Source organism: Bactrocera oleae, chromosome 3 (assembly GCF_042242935.1).
Source record: "Bactrocera oleae isolate idBacOlea1 chromosome 3, idBacOlea1, whole genome shotgun sequence".
NCBI classification, from domain to species: domain Eukaryota; kingdom Metazoa; phylum Arthropoda; class Insecta; order Diptera; family Tephritidae; genus Bactrocera; species Bactrocera oleae.
Window position 1 is genome coordinate 14915972 of NC_091537.1, and position 12721 is coordinate 14928692.

General features: G+C 34.6%; 1 protein-coding gene across 1 annotated transcript in view; it reads right to left on the reverse strand.

Moving 5' to 3' along the window:
* Nucleotides 1-808: 808 nt before the first annotated feature.
* Nucleotides 809-12721, reverse strand: part of chinmo (Chronologically inappropriate morphogenesis) — a 106749-nt gene continuing 94836 nt past the window's right edge. Inside the window, 5 exon segments of the mRNA XM_070107545.1 lie at nucleotides 809-2460; nucleotides 2662-2902; nucleotides 2973-3132; nucleotides 3266-4002; nucleotides 4066-4283. Of these exon segments, the coding sequence (XP_069963646.1) occupies nucleotides 1055-2460; nucleotides 2662-2902; nucleotides 2973-3132; nucleotides 3266-4002; nucleotides 4066-4283 (2762 nt within the window). The 3' untranslated portion in view covers nucleotides 809-1054.

Consider the following 12721-nt stretch of genomic DNA (forward strand, 5'->3'; position numbering starts at 1 on the left):
TTCAAAAAAATTAAATTATAAAAACAGTGATCGCATAAAGTAATTCAGTAATTCAGTAATGTATTGCATGCTTGCAAAAAACCATACTCCAAACTATTTTGATTTTTGATTTTTAATACCTCATAATACACTATTTAACTGTATTTAATTAAGTAGCACCCTGAAAACAATTTTTCAGTCGAATATTGTTTATGTAATTATGAAATAATTTACTGTTTGTTACTCATTGCATTAATTTTTACCGGCTATTTTGCTTTCCCTTGCACAAATTAACAAATAAATTCAATTGTTGTTGTATTTATTGCATGTATAGCTTCTTTCGGTGAACATAAATTCAATTGCAAGATTCAGCGTATGCGTTAGTAAAAGTTTGACGGATTTGTTATAAGTTTGTTATACATTAAAAATATTTTCTCTTTTACAAATTCAACAAAAACGAAAAAAAAATTAAATTCTTGCTTTCATGCTTCTTCAGTGTGCTTGCTTGCGTTAGATGACAAAAAAAAAAAAAAAAAAATTACTGGCTTTTCATCACTTGCTTGTAATGAAGCAAGGCTTCTGGTTAATTCCTTGCATTACTTGCTTACTTCGGCTTCACTTGTATTCTTTTTGTGTTTTCTTGCATTTTGTATTAAAATGTAAATTTAAATTAACTCACAGCAGCTTGTAGTGTGTCCAGTGTGAACACACACAAACTTCCAACATCAGCATAATTAATTCGTTAAAATAATTAATTATTAATTCATTATAATTATTGTTTTTGCATATTTACTTTTTGTTTTTCTTCTACTCTTTTTTAAGCATAAACTTGTTTTTTTTTTGTAACTAATATACATACATCATCCGAGCGCAACAGCGGTTGCAACAGTAGTCTCTGTTTTTCTTCCTCTTCTTCTACTCTTTTTCTTGTATGCGAGCAACAAAAACTTTGCCTCAATGCAAAAGCTTCGTGCTCGCCGTTTTAGTGCGCGTAAACGAAAATCTTCAATTCTTCTTCATACTCTCTCTCCAACTATATTCTGGCATTGTATCTTTTTCGTAACAAAAACAACATTTATTCAGCAGCATTTGTTGTTGTTGTTGACGTTGGTTTAGCATTGGCGTTGGCATTTTCAGCGTGTTCAGTTTCTTTTTCTATTGTTGTTGTTGTTGTTTGAGTTGTGGTTACCTGCGTTTCAGCCGCGCCAGCATCCGCAGCAGCTTCGGACTTAATGCTGAGCACGACATCCTTTTCAGCTTCGTCGGCTTCCATTTGTACCGGTGGGTTTTGTTTAGCCTCATTAGAAGCTGAAATTGTTACAGCTAGCGTGGCTGTTGTTGTTGTTGTTGTGGTTGGTGTTATATCAGCAACATTTTCTTTAGCAACAGCGTCGGCGGTTGTGGTTTCCTTTACACTACCAGCATTCTTTGGCGTCACTACAGTTGCCACCAAAGCGCCTGTGGTGGTTGGCAACTCATCCATATCGGTTTCGATTTCGCTAGTTGTATCCAAACGCTCCACAGTCGTGTCAGCCAACTCACCAGTCGATGAGTCGATAGTACTAATTGTGTTGTTGTGCCGTTCGCTGGTGGTAGCATTGTTGGTGCTTGTGGTGGAGGTATCGGTGGCAGTGGGGGTGGCGCAACTGCTACCAGTGGTATCCATAAATGAGGTATCGCCCTCAGTTGTACTTTCTACAGTTGTCGACATTTCTTGCCTCTCACGTTTAGCCCCTGGCTCCTCCGACTCCTCCGTCGCTGCTACCGCGTCCTCGTGTTGCTCCACAACTGCGCTACTTTCGCTAGCGCTACGTCCGCGCGCTGTGCTATGACGTCGTCGCTCTTGACGCTGCTTACGTTGCTGATGTTGCTGCTGTTTTCTCTGCTCCAACTCGATTTGCTGCTGTACGAGTTGTTGCTGTTGCTGTTGTTTGCGTTCCTCAGCCGCACGTGTTGATGTGCTGGCTATAACGCCGACGGCAGTGGCGCTGCCGTGCGCTGCGTCGCCAATATTGCCACTGCTGCTGTTGTTGTGGTTGCTGCCGCTGCCAGCGACGTCGACGAGACTACCGGTGCTAGCGCTGCCAACACTGCTAGCTGCCGCATCGCGTCGTTGCATGCACTTTTCCAATGCCATTTTCAATGATTTTCGTTTACGTTGTTTTGCTGCTGCTTTCTGCGCACTCATGACTACTGCTGCTGCCGCTGTTGCGGCCGCATCCTATTGCGAGTGATTCGCGGTCGCCGCCGCAGCCGCAGCGACGACGGAAGCGGGCACGATGCCGCTGCTGGCCGCGCTCAAGCCGATCTCCTGTTTGTGTTCGCGTGCAATGTGTCGGCGCACGGTGTTGTTGCGGGTGAAGGTGCGCGAACAGAAGGGACAATGTACGCGAATGCCCTGATGACGTTGGCGGATGTGTGCGCGTAGATTTGTTTCATAGCCATAGAGGCGATCACAATACAGGCACTTCAGCTTCTTACCTAAATTTGTTTGAGGGCGGAAAAGAGGGAAGATTAGTTGAATTGTCAGAAGAGAAAAATTTAGAAAACGCGTAAAAGTATGCTATATAAATTCGAAGTCAATGCAAATAGTTTTCTTTGATGCAATTAAGGTGTTAATTTTACACTATTTATTATTGTGTTAGTTGTTTTTTATAAGAAAAGTCTCTAGTTGTTTATTACCGTCCGCTGTATTGACCATGCCACTGTTTTTATTATTCAATTTCGTCGCATTCCAAACATTCAACATATCCTCTGGCGCTATGGAGGTTGCCAAATTGCTCGACAAACCAGCTTCGACATTTTTTAGATTTTCCAAAAGTGCAGATGGCGTTGTGGACGAAGCGTTCGAGGTAGGTGGCTGTGGCGGTGGCGGCGAATAGTTGGAATTCTCCAATTTCACTCGCAGATCTTCGGCTCCATTCTGTTGTGTAAAAGTAAATAAAGAACTCATTAAACCTTCATTCAAATTATAAATTTCAAGTCAGACGCACATCAATCGATTCGTCGTGCTCGCTTTGATCGTCATCGTTAGCCTCGTGTGTGCTGCCATTGTTTCGTTCCGTTTTCACTGTACGCTCTAGACTGCCCGATAAATTGCTCGGCACATTACCATTACCAGCTGTGGCGCCAGGACTGTGATTCTCATAACGGCTGCAAATAGAAGTGTAAACAAAACATTAAACTCTCAGCTTTTCACATATCCACAATATCTAATTTCTTCTTTTTCTTCTTCACACTTTGCTTGCATTTTCACTTTTCTATCGACTCTTCGCCATCTACTCACCTCGGTGATGTTCGCTCCGATTGCATTGTGTCCGCCTCGGTTGGTGCATTCGACGATGCACTCGACGATGGCCGATGGTAGGGCGGTTTGCTGATAGGGCTCGCACATTCCGAAGAGGAATTCTTCGAGCCGTCACGTAACACACTACCGCGCACCTCGTGCTCGGCATATGGACTGCGGAGCACGCGTTTGCGTGGCGGTTCAAATGACATTGGACGATAGATGGGCGGTACGTAAGGTGGTATACCGGCGGCCAGCGCTGCAGCGGTACTACTTTGCATCAGTGAATCGCATTCTTGTTTCAGATTACCACTCGAACTGCTTAGATGGTGTGCAACGCCTGCGCCGCTACCCATACCACCTGGACCGGCACCACTGGCACCAGCACCTGCACCGCCGGCTGTAGCATTACAATGTGCACCACCAGGACCGCTGATAATGTTACTACCGGAACAACCGTTACCACTGGCACCGCTACCATTACCACTGTTACTAATGCGTTCCGCATTCACAGCCATTGCGGCAGCCATACTGCTACCGATAATGGCACCGCTAGGTATACCACCGCCTATACTGCTAAGCGGATTACCGCCGACAGCACTACCAAGACCGCCGGCACCGCTTAGGCTGTTGCGCATGCTGCGTCGGCCGGTGGGCGAGTCGAGTGGCGATGTATCGATGTGTTGTTGTGCTTGTTGGGCGGCCAAGCGGCCAGTTTCTGTAGACAGTCCTTTCACCTGTAATCGTGGAAATTTGTATGAGTTTTATTCTCGTTAAAAAAAAAATAATTTCTTGCTTACCTGCAGATTCTCCGCAGATTTGAGGAAACTGTTTAGAGCCTCTTGCGACACATGCACTTCACCTTTGTACATAAATTCGAGCAGTGCGGCCATATTATCGGAGGACGTGGCCTCCAATATGACAACGCATTGACCATTTGTGGGTGTGCTTTCGAACAGTTCGGCGAACTTCTTCGAACATGCGGCTAATATTAATTTATGTGCTTTGAATACTCGACCTGAAATTATAAAAAAGAAAATTAGTTAATGAATAATGCCTTAATAAATTATCATTTCTATGAACTACTATAGCATATAATATTTAAAAAATTACAAAAATATAGTAAAGTTGTCTGGAAAATTAAAAAAATATAGTAAAGTTGTCTGTATTTTCGACTACTTTTAGACATAGAATTGGAAAAAAATATTCAAAAATTTTCAAAAAGAAAAACTTAAGCAGCAGCTAAGTTTCGTTTCCCTCATTTTCCTAAGCTGGCCCTCACGCGCTCTCATTTTTTCTCTTCGCTTCTCTTTATCTTTCTTTTTTTTAGTGTAGTATCAATTTTAAGCTGCCGAATCGAAAGATTTTAAAGTCTACATTTAGGCGCTTTATACATTTCTATTTTATTTTTATCGATTTACATAAGGAAAGTTCATGATTTTTTATCTGCTCTTAATTTATTGCCAACTTGTTGATATTTAAATACATATGTACCTATATATTTATGGTTGGCTATATAAACACATACATAGCAATAAAATTTTGTAGCATACTTTTTGGGCATACCTACATACATATTTTTAGCATTCTAAAGAGTTGCAGTCAAATGTGGAAAATCATAATAATTGTATATACTTGTATGTATATGCATACCGATTTATTTCTAAAATAGTATATATATGTATATGTATATCTGCATATATTTAGACATACACCTTTACTCTAAGAAGATTCGACTGAACTTTACGCCATCAGCGACCTCATTTTATGTCGTTTACAGTTCAATTGTACTTATGCATATAAATATATATATAATTGTGTAGCAATTGAAAGTAAAAGGCGGTTAGCGGGCAGCCAACCCAACACAGCGTTGAACTAAAGACCTTGAACCCATAAAATCAAGACAAATGCCGACAGTTCGATGCAAGTAGATATGTACGTTCACTTCTAAAATATAAATTTGTATATATACATACATATATATATTGAAATGTGTGTATATAATTGCACCCATATATCCTTGCATTTACATAAATATATATATGGGAATTAAAGTGGGCGTTAAATTGCAAGAAAATAGATACACACAAGCATATACCACAATATACTGTAGCATATTATACATATGTAACAGAAACAGTATACAATATGCACATAAAACGAAATAAGGAACAAAACAAGCGCATAACATACAAGTGGAAAGAAGACCAAGAAACCAAGCAAATGATTTCCTTGGTCTTGAAAAAGTCAAAAGCGATGCAAAAGCAGATTCAAATAAAGAAAGCTGAAGCAACACAAAAAGACAAACTGTAGTTCATAGAGACTCTTGGCAGTGGGTGGCTGCTGATAATGTTGACACCGATAAGCTAGACGCTTTTCTACGCATACGAAGCAATGGATGTAGACAAAAAAAGTGATAACATTGAAACAGTCGCAGCTGCGACCAAGACAACAACGGCAGATACTCGCAATTACCGCCAAGATGTTGCTGCATACATATCTACACAAGTATATAGAAGTATTTGTAAAGAAAATTGCAAATACATATATACCTGTGTGTATATAAGCAAGAAGCTCCTATAACTGTATATGTTGCTACTCTTGCATAGAGATGTTAGTAAGGCATTGCGAAGAAAAAGTGGGTATATTGTAGATAAACAAACCCATAGAGTAGGTACACATAAATTATGTGCAGGTATATAAAATAGGAAAACAAGAAAAACTTTAACCTCGGCTGCACCGAATATATAATACCCTTCACAGCTGCATTTTTTATAGCATAAAAGGGTATAAAAAAATATTTAGCTTGATTTTGATTCCTCACTTTGTATGACAGCTATATGCTATAGTTGTGCGATCTGAACAATTTCTTCGGAGATTGTACCGTTATCTTGGACAATAACCAATGCCAAATTTCGTGAAGATATCTTGTTAAATAAAAAAGTTTTCCATACTGCCATTTTATTCCGATCTTTCAGTTTGTATGGCAGCTATATGCTATAGTGGACCGATATCGCCGGCTCCGATAAATTGCGCAGCTTTTTTGGGAGAAAAGCACATGTGCAAAATTTAAGATCGATATCTCAAAAACTGAGGGACTAGGTTCACGTATATACAGACAGCCAAACAGACAGCACAATAAATATTTTAAATTTCTTTGCCGAGAACACATCTAAGTGCAGAAAGTTAGCTCACAGGTGCAACTGGCTATCAGTCACAAAAAAATTCGCAACTTAACAAAAGCAAATATATAATATTTCCTTTTTTTGCCTTCGCTACCTTCTTCGTAAACTTCCACACTGTTGCCTTACTTTTGCGACGCACTGTAACAATTTCCCATCTATACATACTCTATGACACATTATTTATCTGAACTTGATTTCTTTATGGGACACTTGTTGGCCAATGTGTCAGATAAATGAAGAAAAACGACAAACTGGAGAGTGGAGATTCGAGCCCATCCCACCCACGACCGCGGTACGTGACATCTTCTGCATTACACGGCAAAACTTCTTACTTAAGAGTAAAGATATTGACGTTGACGTTGATGTTGGTGACAACAGCCGCAACTAGCAAGAAAAGAAAAGGGGGTGTACAAGTAAGCAAGAAGAAGAAAAGTATGCATACAAGTAGATGGAGTCAGTGCCAGACATGAAATGGCAAAAGTTATGCTTTCTCAAGGTGGGGTCGTATGATGTATGCGTTGTAAGGGTACATACATACTTACGCATACACACCCATTCACATCAACAGTTATGTATACTACAAAAATAACCAGCAATTTGTCTTCCTTGCTTGCCATTCAATTTTCTTTTACACTCTTTTGGGAAAATCGTCAACATTGAGCAGCTGTACAAATTTTCACTCGCCTCCTTGTGGTGCGTTAAGGGTGTGTGGCTGGTGAAAATGAATGTGACATGTTACATTTCGTGTTTCTTGAAACTGCTGCAATATTTATTATGGCAACGTTTCCATGTTTATATATGTACATGCAAGTGGTATATAGTATATCTAAGTAGATATGTATTTTGCGTTACAATAACAACAACAAATGAAAATTTATTATCAATGCACTTGAACAACTTGAAAGACAAATATAAATACAGACGACGCAGAATATAATATAATGTGGTTTACAGTTGTATATACTTTAACGATATATACATACTTACATACATACATATTAGGGTGGAAAGAAAAAAAAATTGTTTTTTGCTTAGCCTGAGGATAAAATCTGTAGATTATAAAAAAAAAAATTTTTTTTGACAAAAAAAATTATTATTTTTTACATCATTTAAAACTGATTTCGAGTTAAAATTTTTTTGGACAAGAAAAAATTATTTTTGGTTTAAACTCCTTACATTTATATAAAAATTACCGAATGTGACGGGTTTTGAATCAAAATTTATTTTAGCGCTTAAGGAAAGCATGTTCTCGTTTAAGACTTTTTTTAAAACTTCAATAATGACCACAAACAATTTTTTTAAGTTGATAACGTTTAATTGGCGAGAAAGAGGACTCTCCACAGCTTCTAGAACACTTATCAAAAAATGTTAAGAAATACAAATTTTACTCGAAAATTTACTTTAAAACTGAGTCTGTCTAGATGTTGAAAAAATTTTTTTTGTCCAAAAATTTTCTTTTTTTATAATCTAGAAATTGTATACTCAGGTTAAGCAAAAAAAAAATTCTTTTTCGCTCCACCCTAATACATATATGCATATGCAATTACAACCTAAAGAGTAGAGTATTTTCTATCGAAAAAAATTTGGCGAAGTGCATATACGAAAAAGAGTTGCCTTTGAATATAAAATGATTAATACATATATAAAAAATAATAAAATAAAACAAGAAATATGTTAACTTCGGCTGTACCTAAACTTTAATATCATTCACAGATGCATTTTTTATAGCATACAAGAGTATAAAAATATTTGTATCTTGATTTTGATCGGTCAGGTTGTAAGACAACGATATGCTATTGCAGTCCGATCCGCACAATATGTTCAGAGATTGTAGCACTATCTTAGGGAATAAGCTGTGCCAAATTTGCGTGAAGATATCTTGCAAAAAAAAAAAAAAGGTTTTCCATACAAGAACTTAATTTTGATCGGTCAGTTTGTATGGCAGCTATATCTTTAGTGATCCGATATCGACAGTTTGCAATCAAATGAGGAGCCTCTTGAGGAAAAAAGGACGTGTGCAAAATTTCAGATCGATATCGATAGCTCTCGAATCTGAGGGACTAATTTGGGTGTATACAGAAGGACGTACAGACTGACATGGCTTCTAGGTATAATAAAAAAACAATGGTTTTCTTTAATATTTGTTTGTGTTTCGGTAAAAATAATTTTAACTATAATTTAATCAATTTTAAAGCAATTAGCAACAAATCTTCACCAAAACAAAAAAAAAATCTAGTACACATATAAATATATAATATGTATATAAAGTATTTATATGTTGATCTTCACTTATTATCTTCACGTCGAGTTCTATGCGAAATTGCTTGCATAACATTTGCGGTTGCTAAATACTCACTTCCGTATTGCCTGCTCTCATTCGCATTATGTACTATGCACATATTCTTAGCTAGCAATACATTAATATACACACATACATACATATGTATTGTATATACTAATAGTTCTGTATCTACATGTACATATGTATGTGTGCTCTTCGGCATGTTGATTCATTTTTTGTGTTTATATATTTATTTAATAGTTTCGCAATTGTTGTTGGTGTGTTTGCACGCCATCTTACATACTTCGAAATAAACAAAAAATGTTTTTTATTTTTATACTCTTTAAAAAAAATCATAACTGGTATGGAGGGAAAGAGTAGTGAAAAGATAAGGGTTTAAATAAAATTTGTGAAATGGGCGTGGTTACACCTTCTAGTATTTTTTTATGTATATAACTCAAAAACTACATATTTTTATAATAAAATTTTGAAACATCGGGAAATATTTCACACGCTTTTAATGCCAGAAATTTGTTTAAATTTAAATTTTTAGTTTTATAAAATAATTTTTATTTAGGCAGCTAATATCCAGTTTAGCAGTAAAAAAAAACTACAACTTTCAAAATTATGCATTTGGAACCACCTGCTTTTTTTATTCTTTTCATTTAAATTTTCTTTAATTTCTCTGTTTCTTTGTTTTTTTTTTATTTTTGTTTTGTTCTAAAATTATACTTTATTTTTTACGTCCCGCATTTTGCGTATTTCTATGTCTTAGCAAATTATAGTCTTCGCATATTATATGCAACAACAATAAGTAGGTCAATTTGATAATCGACGAAAAAAGTCTGCGGCAAATCGTGTATTTTTTTTCTTATTATTCCTTTTTGCATATCTTTTGATTATTTTTATACTCTTGCAACATGTTGGTACAGAGTATAATAGCTTTGTTCACCTAACGCTTGCTTGTATCACCTAAATATCATATCATTATAAATATAAAAGATCAGGCAGATGAGACGAGTTGAAATCCGAGTGATTGATTGTCTGTCTGTCCGTCCGTCCGTCTGTCCGTCCGTGCAAGCGATAAATTGAAAGGAAAAGAGATCGTTATGAAACTTGGTTCAAATGTTCCTTGGCAAAAAAAAAGTGAGGACGAGTTCGTAGATGGGCGTAATCGGACCATTGTCGCGCCCACAAAACGAGATTAATGGAAAACCTATAAAATGCCATAGCTAAGCACTAAATTAAGATATAAACCTGTAATTTGGTACAGGGTGTTGCAGTAGCAAGGGGCACTTACGAACTAAAAGTTTTGAAAAAATGGGTGTGGCCCCGCCCTCTAATAGGTTCAATGTACATATCTCCTAAACCACTAAAGCTACAATAACCAAATTCGCTTAAAAAAAATCCTCTAGTAACCCCTATCTACATGTGAAAACGATTGGAATCGGATTAGAACCCCATCCTCTCCCAAAATAAAGGTTTTTTTTTAAAATTACTAAAAGCGCAATAATCAATAATTATATGCGCTAGAGGCATTAAATTTTACACTTAAGATGATACAAGAGGGCTTTAATGGATGATGGGCGTAGCACCAGAGGTTGCAAGAGTATAAAATGTTCGGTTACACTCGAACTTAGCCCTTTCTTACTTTTTATTTTTGTATTAGTAAATAGCAGAGAAACAACGCGGGGAAATAAGAAAGCAGGACTTAAGTGTCGAATAAACAGTTGCGTCGGATCGACTACACACATATTTATATGTATATGTACATACCTACATATTATTTCTTTTATGCATATGTTACTACCTATATATGCATATGTGCCTAACAAATCACGAAAGCCATTTCATCACATCACAGCTATTGTGCTGATATAAATATATATATATGTACCCGAAGTATATACAATATATATACAAATACTTATCATTTTTTGATAAATAGTAAGCTTTTTGTATTTGCCTAAGAGTTTCACACTTTTATTGACTACTCTTATCTAATACATGCACTCACACTATAATCGCTTCTGATCTCAATCGCTTCAAACATTACATTTGAAAAACTGCAAAAATATCAACAAAAAAAAACAAAAAGAGATAACTGCATTAATTTATTTTTCGCTAAAAAACTCACACCAATGCAATAAAAGCAAATATTGTTTTCCAAATATGATAGCAATCGTAAATGCTTAACGAAAACAAGGCGTCAATGTCAAATTTTCATTACCAATATTTTTTTACACCTGAGCAAAGGCGATGAGTTGCTTTGTGTGTTCCATTATCGGCCGAGCAATTATTTATTAACTAACATTTATTTTTTTAATAGTTATATTACAAAATTTGAAGATTTAGTTTGAAACTGTGAGTTTGAATTATTTTTTACAAATTTTGTCCAATTTTATTTGATAACTTTTTTATTTTGGTTGCATTTTTTGGTGTCACTTTATAAATTTTAGTTGCTTTACGCACAAAATTTCGACTGTAAGTATATATGTACATTAGGGGGGAGCAAAAAAAAATTTTTTTGTTGGCTTAGTCTGGGGGTAAAATCTGCAGATTATAAAAAAAATATTTTAGGTAAAAAATAATACCACCCTAATATACAAATGTATATTTTTATGTATATCAAGATTTTAAAGAATTTATATTAATTTAATTAAATCTTAATACACGTAACAAAAATATTTGTGTTTAGTTCTGAAATTATAAAAAATTATTACAAAATTTTTTTTTATAAATCACATTTTTTAATTTAAATAAAAACCACAACTTAAGTAAGCAAAGCGTTCTGAATAACTTTTTTAAAGCGAGAATTGTTAAACAATTTAAATGGAGAAAAATATTTTTACAAAAATGTCACCACAATATTAAAAAAGGGAATTTCAAAACTTCTAATATTTTATTTTTTATCAATAAAAAAATCCATATCAACACCACTACTATACTACGTTTCTTTAGCAATTTTTGGGCTCACTTTATGTTGTTTTTTTTTTTTTGCTTTAATAAAAAAATTATTTATACTTAAAATTCATGCATTCAAGCAAAACAAATGTTTTTTTATAAAAATATATACATTTTTTTTTATAAAAATCCTAATTTTTTTTATAAAAATATATAAATTTATTTTTATAAAAAGCTTAATTTTTTTTTTATATATACATATATAATTTTATTTTAATAAAAAAAAAATTTTTTTTATAAAAACATAATTTTTTTTTTTAATTATTAAAACAAAGTTACAATTTAATAAATCAGAGTCACATTTTAAACATCTGATCTTTTTTATTACAGAAAAATCTTTGAAAATTTTAAATAAAAATAAACAATATTTAATAAACTTTCGATTTAAGAATTTCAAATTTATATTTTTAAGCTTCTGATGTATAAATTTTATCGACCAAAAAAATTAAAATTTAAAAACTATTGAATTTGTATAAATTAAAAAGAAATCTAAAAAAATTTTTTTCTTATATTGCATTGTCATTATGTACTTAAGTATGTAAACGCGCTTTCGGGCATTCATACATATCTTCCACACAGTTTTTATTATCGTCTTTACCAAAAAACAGTATTAAGTTTCGTTTTGGTTCTTTTTTTTTTTGCAAAAATAATCGTTTGACACAGTTTTACGCTGCGATAAAAGAAATACAATCAGCGTAAATAACATTATGTATTATTGTGCTGTGTACATATAAAAAGATACGTACATAGCTGCTTCTAAATGCATATCGTTAGATTTGTATGCTCACATACAAGTAGTATATACATATCTATCTATGTGTGTGTGGTATGTTTTCTCTTCCCGATATATAATATTATCATTTTATTCTGGCAGCACATACTGATTAGATTATTACCGCTAATTTTAGTCTTAAATGTGCCTTAAATACAGTGTAGGCAATTATTTTGAATATATCTATACTAATATGTGTATATTATATACATATGTATGTATATGAGTACTGATACGTTCGATACCCTTAAGTA